This window comes from Argopecten irradians, chromosome 2 (assembly GCF_041381155.1).
Source record: "Argopecten irradians isolate NY chromosome 2, Ai_NY, whole genome shotgun sequence".
Taxonomy (NCBI): Eukaryota; Metazoa; Mollusca; class Bivalvia; order Pectinida; family Pectinidae; genus Argopecten; species Argopecten irradians.
Genome location: NC_091135.1, coordinates 37,023,203 through 37,044,124, shown reverse-complemented (window position 1 = coordinate 37,044,124; position 20,922 = coordinate 37,023,203). Strand labels below are relative to the sequence as shown.

At 34.6% G+C, this 20,922-nt stretch overlaps 1 protein-coding gene and 1 long non-coding RNA gene across 4 annotated transcripts; one reads left to right on the top strand and one right to left on the bottom strand.

Moving 5' to 3' along the window:
- Window positions 1-1,557: 1,557 nt before the first annotated feature.
- On the top strand, window positions 1,558-3,899 carry LOC138316984 (uncharacterized). The gene is made up of 2 exons (XR_011207694.1): window positions 1,558-2,896; window positions 3,403-3,899. It is a non-coding gene; the product is annotated as an uncharacterized lncRNA (long non-coding RNA).
- Window positions 3,900-11,188: 7,289 nt separating this feature from the next.
- On the bottom strand, window positions 11,189-18,510 carry LOC138315352 (acidic phospholipase A2 Cc1-PLA2-like). Of its 3 annotated transcripts, none has more exons than XM_069256309.1 (5): window positions 18,353-18,510; window positions 14,883-14,951; window positions 13,617-13,764; window positions 13,093-13,226; window positions 11,189-11,770 (listed from the first exon to the last, which is right to left on the bottom strand). In XM_069256309.1, the coding sequence occupies exons 2-5, from the start codon at window positions 14,935-14,937 to the stop codon at window positions 11,634-11,636; spliced, it is 474 nt and encodes a 157-aa protein (XP_069112410.1). In that variant the 5' UTR covers window positions 14,938-14,951; window positions 18,353-18,510; the 3' UTR covers window positions 11,189-11,633. The 3 variants fall into 3 exon arrangements, with proteins under 3 accessions (XP_069112410.1, XP_069112409.1, XP_069112411.1); XM_069256308.1 differs by lacking the exon at window positions 18,353-18,510 and adding an exon at window positions 15,693-15,804; XM_069256310.1 differs by lacking the exon at window positions 18,353-18,510 and adding an exon at window positions 15,104-15,299.
- Window positions 18,511-20,922: the final 2,412 nt, after the last annotated feature.

Below are 20,922 nucleotides of genomic sequence, written 5' to 3'. Positions count from 1 at the left end.
TGTTTTCCATTCCATTCAAACTGATGTTGATATCGAACCTTTGTCATGGTATATATTTTGGCCTAACCGGATGCGCATTCACATAAGGGCGGAAGTCAGTGTTTCGGTTTGTGTTGTTGTGCAGTAGCCCCTCTGCGTTTGCGCAAGTGTAAACGATTGCCCGGTTAGTAAGGCTATATAGGAAGGTGAAAACGGAAATGTAAATATATAATTGTGTTTTTTATTATTAAAATAAAGATAATCATAAAGTTACATCATGCCTCTTTACTATGATATAATAATTAATGTATAGTTGCTCAATTTCGCTTAATTCTCTCATCCACCTAAGGTCGCAAAGTTTAACACCTCGCGAAATCTCCAAATCATGGCTTTATATATTACAGCTTGTGATGTCACCGGAACCGGAAGCAGTATAGAAAGACACTCGTAGGTCCTAGTAGATCCTTCTACCATGCTTCCGTCGGAAGTGATAGCATTGGTAACACTTGGCGGGGTTCCACAACCTAAACATGAACAAAAAATTACACATAAAAAATACATGATACAATGTTTGTTGTTTAATATACCTTTCAACATTATAAATGAAATGATTAGGTAGCTTTCTCCGACTTCGACTAGATTCTGACTGCCAAACTATCTTGTCTTAAAAAATATATTAAAGAAAAATAAATAGGCGTTGCTGTTTGCAACGTCGCCCCTGGTTTTCAGAAGCGTATTGGTTTGTTAGAATATAATGCTTCCCAATAAATTTCAAGAGATTGTATAAATACAAATTTATCACATGATCTTTCCATTGAAAAACATACATAATTATGGCTTATAGTTAAATTCATATTACACAATACAACTGTATGTGGGTGTTATTTAAATATCATGGTATCTTATAAGCGGTTAGAGCTAAACCCCGTGACTTTTGTAACTTTAAAAAATAACTCACCAGTGTGAAATAGGTTCCAAATATAACATCTACTCTTTGTGTAACCTCTATTTCTTGTATAATTTGTTCATATTGTATGTTTTGATATTCGTATTGTATCTTTATTATTCTTTGCTATATGTATTGTGTATTTACAATTCATGTCATTATTGTTATTATCAATATTCATATTTCTCTCATACCTACACGTCTAATACTGGCTGGTCTAGGGCAATAAATACACTCATGTCGCCTGAGACTGTATTGCATGGCTCCACATGCAATAAAGCCTCGTGATGTCACAGCATTAACAAAATTGCTATTTTCTAGGTACAATTATAACATTTTCAATCAGAAACTAGGCTGGATTTACTTTAAAAGATACAAACAACAGGATTTACGTTGAAAATATAAAGATGGAGAATTAACTTGCAGTCGCGTTTTTATCGAATTCATTTCAAAATGGCGGAAAATCAAGAGTAGTAAAATTGCAATAAAACGTCAAGGTATGAGAGAAAATACTCTTTTATGCGTAAATATGGAGGATAGGGATATTCTACCCTCGGCAAGCCTCGGATTGTACAACATTTGGTGATCCTCGGGTAGAATATCCATATCCTCCATATCCACATATACAAGAGTCTACAAGGCGTTATCAACAAAGGTCAATAGTTGATGTGTATACTTTGTTGTTACACGGCAGCCAACAAACATATATCGTCAACTTAAACGTGCTTAATGTGTACCACTGTTTCAATAAAACAGTCAAGTCTATGAATTGGAGTAGAAGGAAAGACCTGGAAAACTAATGTTCGTGGCAGCCAAAAAGCTTTTAGATTATCATACCCTAAATTAAAGCTATCTGACTGATAGTGAGTCTATATTTTAGTTTTTTTCCCAGAACATTGATGGTTCTTGTCTATATTCTTTATACCAGTTGGCTGATCTCATCACGACTCCTGGGATAGCAAGGAATTGCAATGAGTGTTAATCTGAAAACACAATTACTAACCGAGTCATAACGACCCAAAAGTTTTGGGGAAATCCTTTCTCAATATCACCGTCCTTTTGATATACATTCTCTGGAAGGGAAGGACTAAATACCTATGTAAGAGGTACACAGAAACAGATATAGCGTGGAATCTTCCGGGTGAAGTGCCAGTCATCACTAAACGGTTATAAGAACACACAAGATACGGACATGGATGGATTAGCAAATGTTCATTTCACCTTTAATTGCAAACTTTGGTCACTTTTCATAGTGAAAAATAGTGTTAAATTATTTTGTTTTATTTTTATCTGAGATTTACATATTAACTTTACTAACAAAAAAAGCAGATATAAGGCAGGTTATCTCCACCGTACATTAAGTTTTTGCCTGTGTCAAACCAAGTTCGTCTAGGTCAAACAGATAAGAAAGGCTTCAGAAAACGAATATCAGTTATTCTGTAAACAAGAATATGGCCGCCATGTTTGTGAGGATCATTGTGATCTGGTGTATATCCGCTTCTCTCAGAACCATCAACGGAGAAAACAATGTCGATGGAAAATATTCTGATGGAGGACGGGATTTCGAGATATTTGTTTACAAGAAGATAAAAGCTTTGGAACACCTTATGAAAGAAAAGGATGATCAAATAGGTGAGCTTGAATCCCGCCTTACAAACCAGGATACTGAGATAACGAAACTTAAACAAACTGTGACATCTTTAAAACGGGATATCTTACAAAAGGACGACGAGTTTGAAAGACTAAAACAGAAGTTCATGTTCATGGACACTCCTTTACAAACATCAGTGTCTCAATTATCCGAAAACTACGTAACTCCGCTTCGTCAGAACGTTAATGTTTTTGTTCCTGACAACGGAACTGGTCTTCACCATGATGGTAGGACCGAATACCATCAGAATGGAGAGAGGAGTAATCCAGTTGTACACCAAATAGCCGACATCAACACCACTCCATGAATCCAACATAAACGTAAGAATTTTTAAACAAAATTTGCAAATGGCCACTTGCTACCGATACTGGTGAATTTTATTTGAAAATCTCAACTCGTCTGTGATCTATGTCAAAATGAGACTTCAACAAGTCTGAAACCTCTGAGGCGCGTGTTCTTAAGATTGACACTTAAGTCAGATGTTACTATGTTGCCCGATTTTTTTATTTCAAAATCGCGCAATACAGGAAAGAATCTTCTGATCTTGTTATGTGGTCACAGCTCCACAAAATGACGAGAAATTTATAGATATGTGCCATTGGTTGACTGCATTGTTTTTTGTGATGTCTTGTTTCCTTCTTTGTTTTAAAAATGAATGTTGTTAATCTGACAATCGAAGAAGATGTGGATATTTTTATTTATTGTAGGTTTGAAATAAATCTGAGAAAGAGCTATGAGTTAAATTAATGCATCACATTTACATTCCGGCAAAAGTATACAAAAATATGTAATCCATTTTTTTACTAACGTTTTATATTAATTCTAGGTGTTGCTGAAGTGCCAAAACAACGTACAGCGTTTTATGTAGTACTCGCAAACGACGCACATTTGAATGCCCATGAAAAAATTGTGTACAACCAGAAAAATCTGGACCATGGAAATGGTTATAATCCAACAAGTGGAGTGTATACTATCCCGGAAACAGGAACATATGTCTTCACCTGGACGACGATTGCTGATGTCGAGCAGTGGTTTCAGACTGTGTTAACTGCAAATGGATCGCATATGGCGTACTCGTGGCTCGAACCAGAAGATGTTCATGATCGTCACCAAATTACGTCCGTCGCCATAATCCACTTGATTCAGGGCGACTACGTCGACATCCGTATCGGTAACACCCGTGGCAATCAAATGGTAAGGATTCTATCTGATGCCAATTATGCGTATTCAACATTCTCTGGATGGAAACTTGACTGAAAAAGATGAAATAAAAGAATCAATGTTCTATGTCAATGTTTTTGAATAAAGTAGCAGCTTCCCTTGCATTCGTTTATTTCACTATCCTGTTCACTGTCCCATGAAGCAGATATTGTTATTCGTCAACGTTGTTTTTTTAGTTGTTTTTTTTTTTTTAGAATTTTCGTAATTTTATCTATTGATAGATTTTCATCAAATCACTTATACAGAATTGTAAATACTTTAAGCTCATAATATTTGCATAATTTAAGGTTTCATTTTCAAATTATTTTGTGCTGTGCTGACGTCATTTTCTTAGACAATTCTCAAACAACCAACTTGCTGATTTTGGTTAATTTTTATCGATAGATAAGATCGGGAAAATTTAAAGAAAAAAATAATAGAATATATAGGGAAAGAGCAACAGTCACGAAAACTTATTCCCCATGACTGCATTTCAGAATACGTGTAGCGATGTAACCAAACGTATTCAAGTTTGTGTTTTGCAGTCTTTGTTACCGAGATAGATTTTTCTAATCTGCAGGATGTGAAGTAAGATTCACTAGTTAAAATGAACATTCCATGAGGAATCAGAATATTATTGTACATTGTAGATGTCGATACTGCCCCTACAATAGTCGATAAAAGACATATTATTACCCCTGTGAGTAGACGTATTCATCATGCATGCAGGAGGTTGAGGTAATTTTGACTATCGCCATTATTTAATTAGGCATCATGTCACAAAAGATAAATGACACAATATCTTAAGCTACTGGAATATAAGGAACAACCAATTAGATACTTTTACATAGAGCACAGTTAAAGTTTTGTAATGTATCATTAAAACATAGAATATTAGTTAGCTATTGTGTTCTATAATTAAAGTCTAGGTTCTCATATACAATAGATAGAAAAAAAGTTTGGGTCCTTCAGCTTAAACTCCAGTCAGGGTGGCCATGTTGAAATCGGGCGTATTTTGCACTAAAAAATACTGAAATTCTAATGTTTTTACCTATTCATTATCTAAATTGATATTTTGAACCTAAACATTTTTAATTTTGAAATTCATAATTAGCCAACCATTCAGCGGCCGGGTTGAAATTCTATCCTGGGCTCAATCTTGAATACACCGAGCCGTTTCAAAGGTTTTTTTTTCATTTAGTTGATTGTTCCCTGGAAATCACTTATTTTTACGACGACTTGATTTCGCGTTTTCTTGCCTAATGCCATTTGAACGAAGTTAAATTTTCCTGATGCACAGTTATATGATCTGTTGTATTTGTGGTTAAAACATTTCAATTAACAAATCAATATGTTACGTGTTTACGGGTGTTACATAACCCCAGGTTCGCCCCCGTCCAATATTGTTACAATATCAAACATTGTAAAACAAATGTAAATACAAGAAAAACAATAATGATTTATTTGTGCGGATGAAAATAAGAACAGTTCGGTGTATCAATGCCGGACATATTATAATACAAAAATTAGCACTGTACTTGACTTAACCTTTCATGGTCAGTGCTAAAGAAGCTAACATAAAAGTACCGCTAGAATAAATACCTTTACAGAAGATTTAATGGACCATTAATAGACAGACAGCAAACAGAAACAAGTGCTCTGGAAGAATTTCCAGCAGTGAAAAGCCGTCAAACATCAGGCCAGATTAAGGTCAAATAGGACGACAACGATGTTTTCAGCATAAGAGAGACAAATTTTGTTTCCTCAATGGAAATATAAACAGGAAAACAGAATTAGCCTGTGATATCAATGTCAACCGTACATCTTCTTCACGGCCAACTAGGACCTGTTCCAAACCTCCGTAGTGTATGTTTCTGCGTTAGATGTCGCATCGTCGGTTACCCACGTTTATCAGCCTACGGTCTAATATAGACGGAGCGTAGTGGAGTTTACACACTGGGGCCGTTTTCGTTTATTCGGAACAACCGGTTCGATCGTTGGTTAAAGTCATTATTTCAAGTATAAATCCTGACGAACCTTTAGTTTTTGATATAGGCCTGTGAGGGCTTTGTCAAGGCTCGTCCGAAAACAATATAAAATCACCAGGTCCGTTTTAAATTAATAAACGAACAACTGGGTCCAACCAGTCAAACCGTAAATAAAAAGAGTTACAAGTGTAATGTAATGCCCTTGCGTATGTCATTGTATTTAGTATATTTTAATGAAATGTACACTGGACAAGTACAAATACGGTCTAAAAATCATTTAGTATGAACTCATTTTACTGCACTGTATGTGTAACTATGGCATTACTCAAAAATCATTTTCAGCTCTTTTTTGTACTTGTAAAATTAAAACCTGTGCATTGTATGTTTTGACACTATCAAACTGTTGGTATTGTTTTGGTGCTGAATGATTAAAAAAACCTCTTCTTTATACATGAGGATGAATATTACGGTACACATAAGTTCAATCTCTGTAACGTTGGGATCATGGCCATCTCCGTTATTAAACATGTACGATTTCACTGTACTTGACAAGCTAATAACGCTTGTCAGAAATGTTACCGATTAGCATGTGTTCCGGGGCCAATCAACATCTATACACCTAGTGGAAATATACTGTATAGTTGCTAATATTGGCGGAGGTTTTTGTTTCGCTAATTTAATAAATCCAGGAAATTAACAAAATCATTGTTTTACATATCCAAGCCTGTGGTGTGAACGTTAATATCAAAGGCTATAAATATAGTTCACGAAAAAGACCCCGTCGTTTCAAAGGCGCAACGTTTTACACCCTCAAAATTTAAAGATGATCTACCGCCGATATTAGTATATTTCCACTAGGTGTATTTAATATAGCTTGTCAAGTACTGTGAAATCGTACATCTGTAATAACGATGTTAGACGGAGATGGCCGTCGGTCTCAACCCCTACCTTACAGACATTCAACTAATGTGTGTCGTAATATTCATCCTCATGTATCAAGAAGAGTTGGGTTTTTTTTAAATATTTCATTCTGCACCAAAAACAATCCCAACAGTTTGATAGTTTCAAAACATACAATGCATAGGTTTTAATTTTACAAGTACAAAATGATTTTGGTAGTAATGCCATAGTTACACATACAGTGCAGTAAAATCTTATACTTGCACTTGTCCAGTGTACATTTCATTAAAAGATACTAAATTCAATGACATACGCAAGGGTATTTCATTACACTTGTAACTCTTTTTATTTACTTCCGGCGAATCTTATGCTTACAACTTGTAAAGGATTTATTTAAAGATTTTACGTTATCTGTCGGCATTAGGTCGTCACTTAATAAAGATTGAAATAAACAATATTTGATAATCTTTTCTTTTTATAATTCAAAATATTGAATTTTAAAAAAGTAATTGAGAAGAGAACCAAATTATGTTTGTAAAACAACGTTTTGCTAGGAAGTATATCTGGACAAGATTTTCGGTGTTCATATTTACACGTTTTGTTTGATTCGATATTGTTTTCTTTATCAAGGTACTAGGTATCGAGAGCTACAACTCCGGAAACCCAGTGTCTAAACTCCACTTCACTCCGTTTATATTAGACCGTAGGCTGATAAACGTGGGTAACTGACGATGCGACCTCTAACGCAGAAACAAACAACACGGAGGTTTGGAACAGGTCCTAGTTGGCCGTGAAGAAGACGAACGGCTGACATTGATATCACAGGCTGTTACTGTTTTCCTGTTTATATTTACAATAAGGAAATAACATTGTCTTCCTTATGCTCAAAACAAATGTCGTCCTATTTGACCTTAATCTGGCCTGATGTTTGACGGCTTTTCACAGCTGGAAACTCTTCCAGAGCACTTGTTTCTGTTTGCTGTCTGTCTTTTTATGGTCCATTAAATCTTCTGTAAAGGTATTTATTCTAGCGGTACTTTTATGTTAGCTTCTCATGTACAGTGCTAAATTTTGTATTATAATATGTCCGGCATTGATACACCGAACTGTTCTTATTTTTATCCGCAATAATAAAACATTATTGTTTTTCTTGTATCTGCATTTGCGTCAAAATATGACTGCACTAAAATAAGTGCATTAAAAGTACCAATTCATTTTCTATATCAAACACATATATCGTACCAAACCCGATAAACAAGCGATCATGGCTATAATAGTCTTACATCAACATTCGAATTAGTTGTTATGCTGTATATAGATAAGAAACACTCCAGGACACGATTATCAGTCATTCTGTAAACAGGAATATGGCAGTCATGCTTGTTAAGTTCGTTTTAATTCTGCGCATTTATGCTTCTTTGTTCGAAACAATTCAATGTATAAATAATGTCCAGGATGTTGAAACAATAATTAACCAGAAAATCGAAGCTTTGGAATATCTATTGACAAACCAGAATATTGAAATAGCGAAACTCAAACAAAGAGTAAATTCTCCAGAACAGGATACGCTACATTTTTTTGGTTTGTTTAGTTATACGTCCTATTAACAGCCAGGGCCATGTAAGATGCCAGGTTTATTAGTGGAGGAAAGCCGGAGTACCCGGAGAAAAACCACAGCCAGCGGTCAGTACCTGGCAACTGCCCCACATGGGATTCGAACTCGCATCCCAGAGGTGGAGGGCTTGTGGTAATATGTCGGGACATCTTAACCACTCGGCCACCTCGGCCCCCAAATGATGAAATCGTAAGACTTCATGAGAAGGTGAAGTTTATGGAGACGGATTTGGTGAAATCAGATACTCATCTACAACCACATTTTTCTCAATTGTCCGTAAACGAAATATCTTCGCTCCGTAAAAACGTTAAATTTCTCGTACCCGAAAATGAAATTGGACTCCATCATAACAATAGGTCTGATCATCGCCAGAGTGAAGTGATGAATATCCAAGATGTGAACCAACAAGCCAGCCACTCGGGTGAAATTACTCCGCGAATGAAACAAAAGCGTAAGTATTTACCTGCCAATTTAAGTGAAAATTAACGAAACCCGGAAATTGGATTTTAGGGTAGAAATCATCAGATCTGAATGGTATTTTTTTTTCAATTTCATATAACTAAATTCAAAACATTTACTAGAGGTAAATAATGTTTATCATAAAATCAAGAAACTGTTCCATTTTATATAAGAAAGGAATTTCTATTGAGACGACATATTGTTAGGATCTAGAGTAAATACAACAATCTTTTCATTTTTTAACAAAGGTTAAGAATATTATATTTTGTCTGTTTTTGTTTCCCTAAGTTTGTTAATGACACTTCCTATTTTTTTATGTTTTTTTTCTACTCTTGACACGGTATTTCTTTTAAATGCCTCCTCATATTTATTGTATTCTGCGGCTTTAATTTCTTTTATACCATCAAAGTATATGGTAAAAATTAAAACATTTTGATACCTCGATTTTCGGTTGAAACCTGCCAATATGCATAGCAAATCTTGATTTTTTTTTAATTAATTTTTTAAATTCATTTAATTCTTCCTTAATCCTATTGATATTTCGGCGGCGTCTGAACAAATTATTAGTCTGGGAAGAAGGAAACAGCAGCAAAGGTGTCCAATTTTGAAAGGTGCCAGATAGTTACGTTCATCAGTATTTCCAAACTGTCTTAGTAGTAAACGGAGCCGGAATGACGCATTCGTGGTCAGAAACACAGGACGTAGGTGATCGTCACAAGGCAACTGCGATTGTTGTGCTCTCGCTGAATCAGGTAGACTACGTTAACATATACATGGGGAACGTTCCTCAACCAGTCAAGATCATGTCGGATTACGGATTACGGAGAGTCAACTTTCTCCGGTTGGAAACTTGACTGAGATAGACAGTGTAAAATGATAACCTTTTACAGAGTCCACTTTCTCCGGTTGGAAACTTGACTGAGATAGACAGTGTAAAATGAAAACCTTTTACAGAGTCCACTTTCTCCGGTTGGAAACTTGACTGAGATAGACTGTGTAAAATGAAAACCTTTTACAGAGTCCACTTTCTCCGGTTGGAAACTTGACTGAGATAGACAGTGTAAAATGAAAACCTTTTACAGAGTCCACTTTCTCCGGTTGGAAACTTGACTGAGATAGACAGTGTAAAATGATAACCTTTTACAGAGTCCACTTTCTCCGGTTGGAAACTTGACTGAGATAGACAGTGTAAAATGAAAACCTTTTACAGAGTCCACTTTCTCCGGTTGGAAACTTGACTGAGATAGACAGTGTAAAATGAAAACCTTTTACAGAGTCCACTTTCTCCGGTTGGAAACTTGACTGAGATAGACAGTGTAAAATGATAACCTTTTACAGAGTCCACTTTCTCCGGTTGGATACTTGACTGAGATAGACAGTGTAAAATGAAAACCTTTTACAGAGTCCACTTTCTCCGGTTAGAAACTTGACTGAGATAGACAGTGTAAAAAGAAAACCTTTTACAGAGTCCACTTTTCTCCGGTTGGAAACTTGACTGAGATAGACAGTGTAAAATGAAAACCTTTTACAGAGTCCACTTTCTCCGGTTGGAAACTTGACTGAGATAGACAGTGTAAAATGAAAACCTTTTACAGAGTCCACTTTCTCCGGTTGGAAACTTGACTGAGATAGACAGTGTAAAATGAAAACCTTTTACAGAGTCCACTTTCTCCGGTTGGAAACTTGACTGAGATAGACAGTGTAAAATGATAACCTTTTACAGAGTCCACTTTCTCCGGTTGGAAACTTGACTGAGATAGACAGTGTAAAATGAAAACCTTTTACAGAGTCCACTTTCTCCGGTTGGAAACTTGACTGAGATAGACAGTGTAAAATGAAAACCTTTTACAGAGTCCACTTTCTCCGGTTGGAAACTTGACTGAGATAGACAGTGTAAAATGAAAACCTTTTACAGAGTCCACTTTCTCCGGTTGGAAACTTGACTGAGATAGACAGTGTAAAATGAAAACCTTTTACAGAGTCCACTTTCTCCGGTTGGAAACTTGACTGAGATAGACAGTGTAAAATGAAAACCTTTTACAGAGTCCACTTTCTCCGGTTGGAAACTTGACTGAGATAGACAGTGTAAAATGATAACCTTTTACAGAGTCCACTTTCTCCGGTTGGAAACTTGACTGAGATAGACAGTGTAAAATGATAACCTTTTACAGTGTATGTTTACACCAACAATAAAGGTGACACTTCCCCCTGATTGCTTGTTGTTACAGTGCCTTCATTTTTTTACATTAACACTTGTTTATTATACATAAACGACATTCATGTCTTTAACGATATTCAAAATGAACAAAATATTGTATGGACAATCAGTATCATAGATCAACAACAACGTATACTAAATTATAAATCGCGGTATTTTAAGAATGCACATGGCTTGTTATACATAACTATTGTATACCCCCTTCAAAGTGTAACACAACATACAAATGATGTGACTTGAAATAATATTTACTATAAATTCATTACAATATGCATGATTTCTGTAAAATTACTTTTAAACTTACATTGTATTTCAATGATTGACCTTTTTTTTATATCAGTAAGTGTCTGTTTGGTGCATTCTATATATCATAGTAAGATATTTTCCTACGATAATTCTTGCCATTAAAGAAATGAAATTACTGTTGAAGTCGTCTGGATTCCGACTACTTTTGAAAAGAAGCGATACATCAAAGTCACAAATTTAGGTATTTACTTTCTGTCTTTTTCACATGAACATTTTCAAGGTCTGCAGCGAATTAAGTTTCCTGTATAATTGTTATGTAATTTATTTCAGATTTCATTTTACAGTATAAAACATTAATACATTTTATAACGTTCATTTATAAATATAACATATTATGTCAATAGCGTTTTTTGATTCGATTTAGGTTTTTTTCATCCAAGAAGCGAACTGAACATCCTTCCCAATATTGTCCTTTTACGGCCATCATAGAAAGCAGCATTCATCGCAAAACATCGTGCCGCCATGGAATCACACATGCACGATCGTCTTTTACATATGTCTAAGTCCACTGAAAAGAAAAATTCAAATTAAATACATTTAATACTCAGAATTCATAACATCCTTAAATTAGTATTCGAAACCATGAAAAACATTGATATACTATGTCGAGAGACCAGATGAATACCTAAAAAAGGGTTGAGCAAACGACTTGTTCATAAACGAAACTTTACCTTATTACATGCGTGTTCTTGTCTAAAAATAATTTTGACAACTCCTCAGGGGTTATGTATTGCATTTGTTTAACGTGCGTGTTATACCTGCTTAATCGTGTTGATTTCAACGGTATCAATCAAAATACTTAACAATGTCGTGAAATTTGTCAATATTTCTTTTTATAAGATTTATAAGGAATGAAGAACAATACATTTATGTCATATTTTGCTTTGTGGTTATGTAACAGAATTAGCCTCACTGAATTGTCCCTTTAAATAATTATCTTATATTGTTAATGCCCTAAGCCCTCTTAACGTTATCTAAAAAGGAAGAGTGCGTGTTGGTGGATCACCATCAATTTGTTATTGCCTTTACTAAGAAACCAACACAGTGATATATAATCAGTGAATCATGTCACGTTCATTATTGAACCTAACTTTGGGTGTCACAAAGTCAAAGTTGGATCGTTTATTTATCAGTTTCCGTCCAGCAAGTAGGACGTGAGAATTTTACCTGCTGCTTCTTATTATAGTTATAATCAAGATATTCCTTCGTTGAATCCCTTCCATTGTCTTATACATAGATAATATTTCAAAAGAAGGGCTTTTGTTTTTGTTGCTCGCCTGACAGCAATAATTAAAGGCCCAATACTTTTACAAATCGCAAAGGTTATTAGCTTTCCATTAATGCTACACATATCATAACCTTCTTAAAAAAATTAATTAAAATTGATTTATTGTTTATGTTCATAACGCCGATATTATTATGTTTCCCGAATTCGTCATACGTATATTTACCGAGACTTAGTTGACTATATATCATTGCGCTAAACGACAAAAAGCGAAAGAAATCTTCACTGTTAACATAGATTATGCAGGGAATTTGTTTGGGGTTGTAACCTCATCCTAGGCCACCAATATCAATTTATATGTTAGTATTAACGTTTTAGAGAAACGCCTAATTCCTGTTTAGTAAAGGCAGTGTTCTTTTCAAGGGCAGGCTATTTCCATGATTACATTACTATTTAAAGTGATGTGAAACGCAATACAACTAATCCCCTGGATCTTATACTTGGATGACTATAGGAACATGTAAACTTCTCTTCATTATTCTACAGATATAAATTAAGATAGCAACATTTTGCCTGAAAAATAAAACATGACAACAATTACTTACCACATTCGAAATGGTCATTCTCCATAAACCACCTGTACCGTGCTGTATATGGCTTCATGCGCACGAACGACGGCTCGGCAGCACAGTCATGCAGGTTCACCTGATCGTAACACCGGTCATGATGCATGCAGCACCTGCAATGATGTCAGAGAAACGTGTGTACGCGTGTTTACAGAATCATTTTAATAGATATGATTAATTTTGATTTTATATCGTTTAGTCGAATATATATAATGTTGATATTTACATACAACTGCTTCTGACCTTGTGCATATCCGGTTTTGTCTTTGACTTTAAACGTGTTTTGTAAAGCAAAAGTACAAAAGGATAAGACATAAATTGTATAAATGTACATCAAAACGAAGCTATTAACTTATGAACAATTACTTACACAAAACGTCATATAGGTCAACATTATATGGTAAGAATAACGAAATGCGTTGAGATACTGTGGTACCGTGAATATTTATGTATCTATGCCATAGTAAACCGTGCATTGATGTTGAGTTGCCATGATTACGTACTCGTCAATGGGATCTAGTGGGATGCCGCTTCCACCCATCCCACAGTAGTTTCCGTATCCATTGAAGTCCAATCCGCTCCTTCCGGTCAGAAGCTTGATCATGGTGCCGAACTCCCGAATGCTCCGTTTGGATCTACGGGCTTCGGCTCCTACAGTAAATCATGATGATGATATCATATATACATGAATAACCATCCTCTATATGTCAGGGGTTACTATCACTGACGTTATATCCACCCACGGACTAATTAGTCCATAGTGAACTGGAGGCAGTTCAGGAGAAAAAAAATGACCAATCACAGGTCTGCAAAGACTTTCTTCGAAGTTTATAGAGAGAGCGACGTCCGTGTTTAAAGCAACACAGTCAACCACAATGTACTGTTATACTTGAATTACATCTGTCTTTTGTTACCTCCAGTTTTCCAGATAGTACATGGATGGGTGAACATGGACGTCAGTGATAGTAACCCTTGGGGAATCAACGATGATGAGTTACATAACAATATAGGAAACACACTGAGGGTTGAAATACATAGTGTATTGTGATTTTTCTATATCTCGAGTACCTTACTGAAGTCGATTTTAGTACATTATATTATATTAAAGCTATATCTCCTTTTAGATAGTAGTCTTGTTCCACCAAACGCTTGATGTTACATCTTGTCCCGATTTCTCGAAACACAAATCACTGAAATAAGTCAAAATATAGTTTTTGTTTCGGGAAATCGTGGTCTGAGCATGTGTAATCAAGAACAGCAGATAATCAGCAGCGAAAATTATCAAATATGACGCTACGTTCTTAAACCTATTATGTAACAATCAATGCTTCCCACATGTGGAGATAAAATTGTAATTTGAAAATGCAAATCGTGGCAGTGCGTTTAAAAGATTCACACCATGTGTATCGTAAAATAAACCAAATGTCCTAATAAATGTCCTTATTTCTATTTTATCGAACATCAAACCTTTCTCTATCACCTACCGCATCGTAAAATCATTTTAATACAGTTTCGCTTTTGTCATTATCTAATGGATCAACATAATATGTAAAAGTCTAAAACATTTTAGTTCATAAATGTATAAGATGTTCATAAACAGAGGATCTTATATGAGTAACTATGTAATATAGCATTTATTTAACGAGGTTCATAACTCGATATACCACAAGCCTTTAGGAAAATATATGTCATTCAAGACAATGCAACTTAAAATGACTGCCATAAATATAGATCCGTACTATATCAATGGTACATTTAATATGACATACCATAACATTGCCCCGACAGCAACAGAATGAGAGTTAAAATCCAGCTTAGGCGCATTGGACCTCTCAATCCTGAAAGTAAAAAAACGAAAGTAACATTATACTATTGAACCTCTCTATCCTGAAAAGTATCGTCCTCCAGTGGTTACTTCGATCAATCATTCTCTGGACTATCACATTGTAGACCTACAGACAGTAAAGGGAAAAACTGACCAATCACTGACCTGCAGATATTTCCTTTGATGTACATCAAAAGAATCGAATAACGGCACACTGTTGTTGAGTGTATGGCTTTCAAGTTGGGCGTCGCTCCCCTTGTAATATTCAAAGGCCAAGCCTGTAATTGGTCTGGTTGATATAAAACGATAGTAATAGTAACCACTGGGGTATCAAGGATGAAAAAAGTGTAACAACGAACATAATGAGAGTTAATATCCAGCATAGCAGCATTGGACCTCTTATTCCTGGAAAATAATGAGAGTTAATATCCAGCATAGCAGCATTGGACCTCTTATTCCTGGAAAATATCAAAACGAAAGTTACACAGTTTAATCTGGCTTAGGCACATTGGCCGTCACAATCCTGGAAACAAAAGTTAATTTAAAATTCATGAAAACTTCCTAACATTGCATACATTAAGTGAGCTGACAAGTTCGACTTGACAATATCAAATTACAGAGTTAGTGTTTCCATTAAATGAAAAAAAAAATCCTTAAAATGCCATCAAATTGCCATGAGTGAGGTTGCCTTAACTACTGAGAACATACTGGAAAAATATAGCATACAGTGTGAAATACATTCCTATAAACTCACGTGCTGAATATTCGACCATGGTTGTGTTTTTGATATCGTGCGTGTCTCCAGAAATACTGACCACTAGATACACAAGCTACACTGCTAAATACGGTGACTTCGAAGCTAGGTCATGCATAAACCCCGTTATCGATCTTCATCAATTGATAGGTTTATGGTTTACGCCCTTTATTGTCGTTTGTTTATTCCCGCACATCATATATATATTTATATATATATATAGTTGTGTATACTGTGAATTTACTATTTTCGCGAGGATTTCCTTTCGCGGTTACTACATGTTTGTAAGCTTTATTGAAATTATTTCGTGGTAATTTAATTTCATGAATATAAAATACCGACAGAATACGCGAAATGTAATCGCGCATGAAAATAAATATGAAAATTACATTATATATATAGTTGGTGGATCATTCATACAAAAGGTCAGATAATAAAATAAGAATTCTGATTTCAATAATTATGTCGTAAAAATGGGCGAACTTTAACAAAATCGAACAGTATACAGGGTTATCCAATTATTAATGCCAATAAAAAACATTGCTTCAATTGCAAAAAAAAATATATTTAAATTATTAAAAAAAGTAATGTTTTTTTTTTTTTTTTTTTAGTACGAAATGTTGATTCTCATAATTACATTGCTATCTAGTTTATGTGAATTCAATTTTCGGGTCAAAGTAACATAGTACCTTTGTAATAAAGTAGAATTTCGTATACATACTTCTGTTAGCAAAGGTCAAGGTCATTCCTCGAAATAAATCGCAAACATGCTATTTCATTTTCTTTTTTCATTGTTAAAGGCCAACTACCTTTTCGAAACAAAAAATAAAAGTTTCTTTGAAACAATAATAACAAAAAAAAAACAAAAAACACACACACACACAAAAAAATGCATTATTTATACAGTGAAGATTTCGTTTTGCTGTTTTCCCGTCTGGCGCAGCGATGGTCAAACAATGCGCTGTAATTTGGACGATGACGGGATACATAATACGACCTGTGTTATGATTTATTTAAATTAAATTGGCCAGAAGGTGATAATAAGTGTTGCATTAACGGTAAGCTAATAACTTTTCAAAAGTGTCAATTTCGTTTTACATTCCCATGTTAAAATTTAAAAGCCGATATGGAAAGGTAGTGGAACTTTTAGATATATGATTTGAATGCGAAATGTGTGTTTATGTATTTATTTTTACGATATCGTTCGGCAACTCTACATATTAACCGTATAAACTGTCAATCATACTATATTGATGGCCACACGTGACGGCTAGGACTATACACAAAGCGTGCATTCTCGATTTTATCGGTTATTAGTGTTGATAGATATGTCTTTATTCCACATATCGCTAAGTCATGGTGACAAACTAGGGAACAGCTGCATGACCGAAAATAATAATAAAAAAGTGTCACATATCAACAATAAGAAACAGGAGTTGGAAACATGTTTAAGGCTTATATTAATGCATATCCTATGCAGAAAATACATCGGTAATATTGAGGACTAAACTTAATATATCATATATGAAAAGTAGCGTCAAGTATCAATAATAAGAAACAATTTGGAAAGATTTATTTTGGTTAAGTTTAAAACTTAAATTCATCCATATCCATTGGAGAAAAATACATCGGTAATTGAGGACTAACTTAATTTGTCATATATGAAAAGTAATAATACGAAATAGGTTTTTAAAACGAGTTTCAAAAAAATAATATTATTCCATATCCTATGCAGAAAACGCATCAGTAATCTAGGACAAACTTAATATATCAAGTCAATAGCTGCAATATTGTAGCTCAAAAGACTTTTAGACAGAAAACGGTGTCGTCTTTAGAGCTACAATTGGTGCCTATTTCTACTAATGGAGCAAAGAAATGTTTGTGCAAACCATTATTAAACCATTATTAAAACGTCTGTATGCATTTTATCTTGCTTGTTTGATACCACTTACCTACTAGGCATTAAACCTGAATCGCATAAAATATCAAATTTTTTTCACATATATATATGATTGTCTTTTCGAAGTAAAATTATATGGCAAGTCTACAAGTAAGAATTTGACGTCTTATGAATGGTAAAATAGATATTGAGAATGGTCGTTATGTTGTTTTTTCTTGGGTTCTTTTTTGGGGGGAACAATAATAATATATCAATGCATGTATACGCTAAAAATAATTGCAAACCAACAACAAGGTACTGAAAACTGTGCCCGAGTGATATTCTGAGGCAGTGCTCCTTTACGACATAGGGACCATTTCGTAACCGGCCGAGTACGTATATTTCTAATGCGGAAAGTTATCACATTGTCGACAGAGTCTATATGCACTGACAATATCTAGTAATATGAAGAGGCATGTAGGCGATATCCAATTATTAAAGAATTGAATGTTATCGTATTATCACTGTAATAAATGGTGCAAATTGCATGAATATCAAATAAAACGTGAACCGTCGTATAGTTGTTAGAAATGAAATATTTACAGTACTCATTAAATAGAAATGAGACTTGCATAACATAAAATCCAACGTAGTTTGCGCCTAAAAGGTCAAGTGACTGATTTTGTATCTAAAACAACACATTATGTCAATGCATAATTGCAACATTACATACCATTCATATACAAATACACAAAGTACAAAGATAAACAGAATTACGTACCGAATGTTTCAACATAATCCAAGCCAACAGATGGATAAACAGATCACTTTGTAAGTAAAATGGCAGCTAACCCCGGAGGTAGCTTAGCTGTCACGTGATCTTTGAATGATGGAGCAATTCTCTGAGGTTTACTTCCTAGTACAGAAGGTGAACATCTATCTGTAATTGACACGTTGGTGATATTATACATCATTACATACCCGTAACACGTAATTACACGTCATGTGCAAAGGGTTGACGGGTACTTTACTGGAAAAAAATAAAGATATTTACAAAAATTGGACAAGCATTATTTAAACAAAGAAAACTCATAGTTTGAACACAGTTACCATGATGATACATGATTGATCCGAGAAAATATCCATAAATGAATAGAAGATTACATAAATTTTGCCACAAGGTAAACTGTAATTTATTGATTCATATTAAGTATACATATCTGTCTACATAAGGGAGGTGTACATGTACCTGTATGCATGTGTACTTATATCATAATGACTGGGAAACCTCTCTTTATTTACTTTTTCTTTCTATCTTTCTGTGCTCTTTATTCATTTATTTATTCATTAAAATTTATTTTATCCCCGATTTATTGGCTTATCATTTATCAAATATTTGATTTAATTACTATCATTTTACATTATTACCTTATTGCATATCAATCAAAACTGGCCCAGGGCCCAGTTTCATTCCTTAACTTAAAGGAATTCCTTAACTTGAAATTCTCCATAGAAAACATTACGAAAGTTAAGGAAAATCCCTTAAGTTAAGGAGCCGTCCTTTGAATCTGTAGTCCTTTTAAGTTAATGAATTCCTTAAAGTTAAGGAAACTAGGCTCAGACAAGTTAACAAGAAATCATTTACACCATAGAAAAACCTTTTAAAATCCGTTTCCGGAATTATCTCAATCCGTTCACATATGACTGATGGCATATTAACCGAATTTACGTGAATACTGAACAAATATATATACACGTGTGACATAGTCATTTGATAATGTAGCTGGTTCTATATACACGGTGGGGAATCACGTGGTCTGTAGTTGCTGTGTTATACGAATCAAAATGGCGGCCTCCAGCAGTTTTGTCAGAAAAGGAGGTAAGTCACTGAAAATACCCTTTGTATCGGCATTTTATAGTGACGAGCATATGCTATACATAATTCTAGACAAACCGATACCTTAGTTGTGTTGCAACGCTCTGTACTTTTCTGTAACATTCTGACCAAAGTTTTGAATCGGAGCGATTTTGCTCGTAGTAGAATTGGTAGTATACACGAACATACACTTTTCGTACGTTTTCTGTGTTTAGACGGGGTCATTCGCTGTAAATGTGATATTGTCTAAATGTTATAATCTACATTCAATTGCACATCTAACTTTCTGGCTCAAAACATCATGTTCATTGTTAATTATTTGGTTTTGTATAAGGGTGAGTAAACACGTTGCGTTTTGGACTGATGAGTTGACACGAACTGCTACATATTTCCGTCAGTTTGACTAATCTGGCATATATTGATAGTGTGTGTTCAAATATGAAAGATTAACTTATACCAGTTAGAAGTAAGATTAGTATACTTATTTAATTGATTAAACTTTAACACAGAACATTAGAAGGTGAGAGGATATACCCGTTTGAAGTTCCGCAAGTGACCGGAAGTGGACGTCGTTTGCAGCTTCAGTCAAAATGCAAATATGTACGTTGCTTTTTTTACGACAAAAATGCCATACAAAACAAAAGAAATCTGTAAAATATGCCGTACAGTCATTATTGGCTTACATCATGTTGATCTCCAGTGACTGCAGTCCAAGGGAATTTAAGCACTGTCGTTGGTAAATATATTGATGAATTACTTTTACTTTTTAGAGTGTTGAATATGACAAATTAGTGATCAATTTCTTAATTGTCTTTGAAATACAAGGGACCCCTGGTGTTATTCCACATACATGTATATGTGTTTGACTATACAACTTCGGAATTTTTAGTGAGAGATTTTTAAGTCTTATTTCTGAAGGAAACAGTCATGACATTGGGTCTTTCCTTAATTCTCAATCTATATTTCTTTATGCAAAATGACGAGACTATAACCGTAATTCTAATAAAAAAAAAAACTAGACACGGTACGCGTACTCGCAAGCGTTCCCATGTTCCAAATAAAGACGTTCCCTACAAGTTTCGCGAATTTGAAATACACTGTGTGTAGTGTAGCCCATATTCCCTTAAAAGCCATTTTAAAACATTTGTATGTTATCTGGCCTTTTAATACAGCATATCAACATATAACGATATGATACAAAGAATCACTACGGAACCGACTCTAACCTAATGTTTGGAAGATCATGATTGATAACTAGTATACTTTACGTATATTGTACTTGTTTATTTATACATTTGTATTTTTAATGTTAAGACTACTGTTTTTAAAATACTCAATAAATACATATTGAAGTATGGGTTTTGTTCATTAGTTTTATTAATACTCTTCTATTTTAATCCGGTAGCATTCTTGATTCATTGCAAGGAGACTTGACCCATCTGACACACAGGCATCTTTTTGTATGGCAACACGTT

Coding starts and splice junctions, on each gene's coding strand:
- LOC138315352 (XM_069256308.1), bottom strand. Junction 13,765..14,882: donor GCTGTCGGGGCAATGTTATG/GTATGTCATATT, acceptor GATTTACTGTAG/GAGCCGAAGCCCGTAGATCC. Junction 11,771..13,092: donor GAATGACCATTTCGAATGTG/GTAAGTAATTGT, acceptor TTTTCTTTTCAG/TGGACTTAGACATATGTAAA.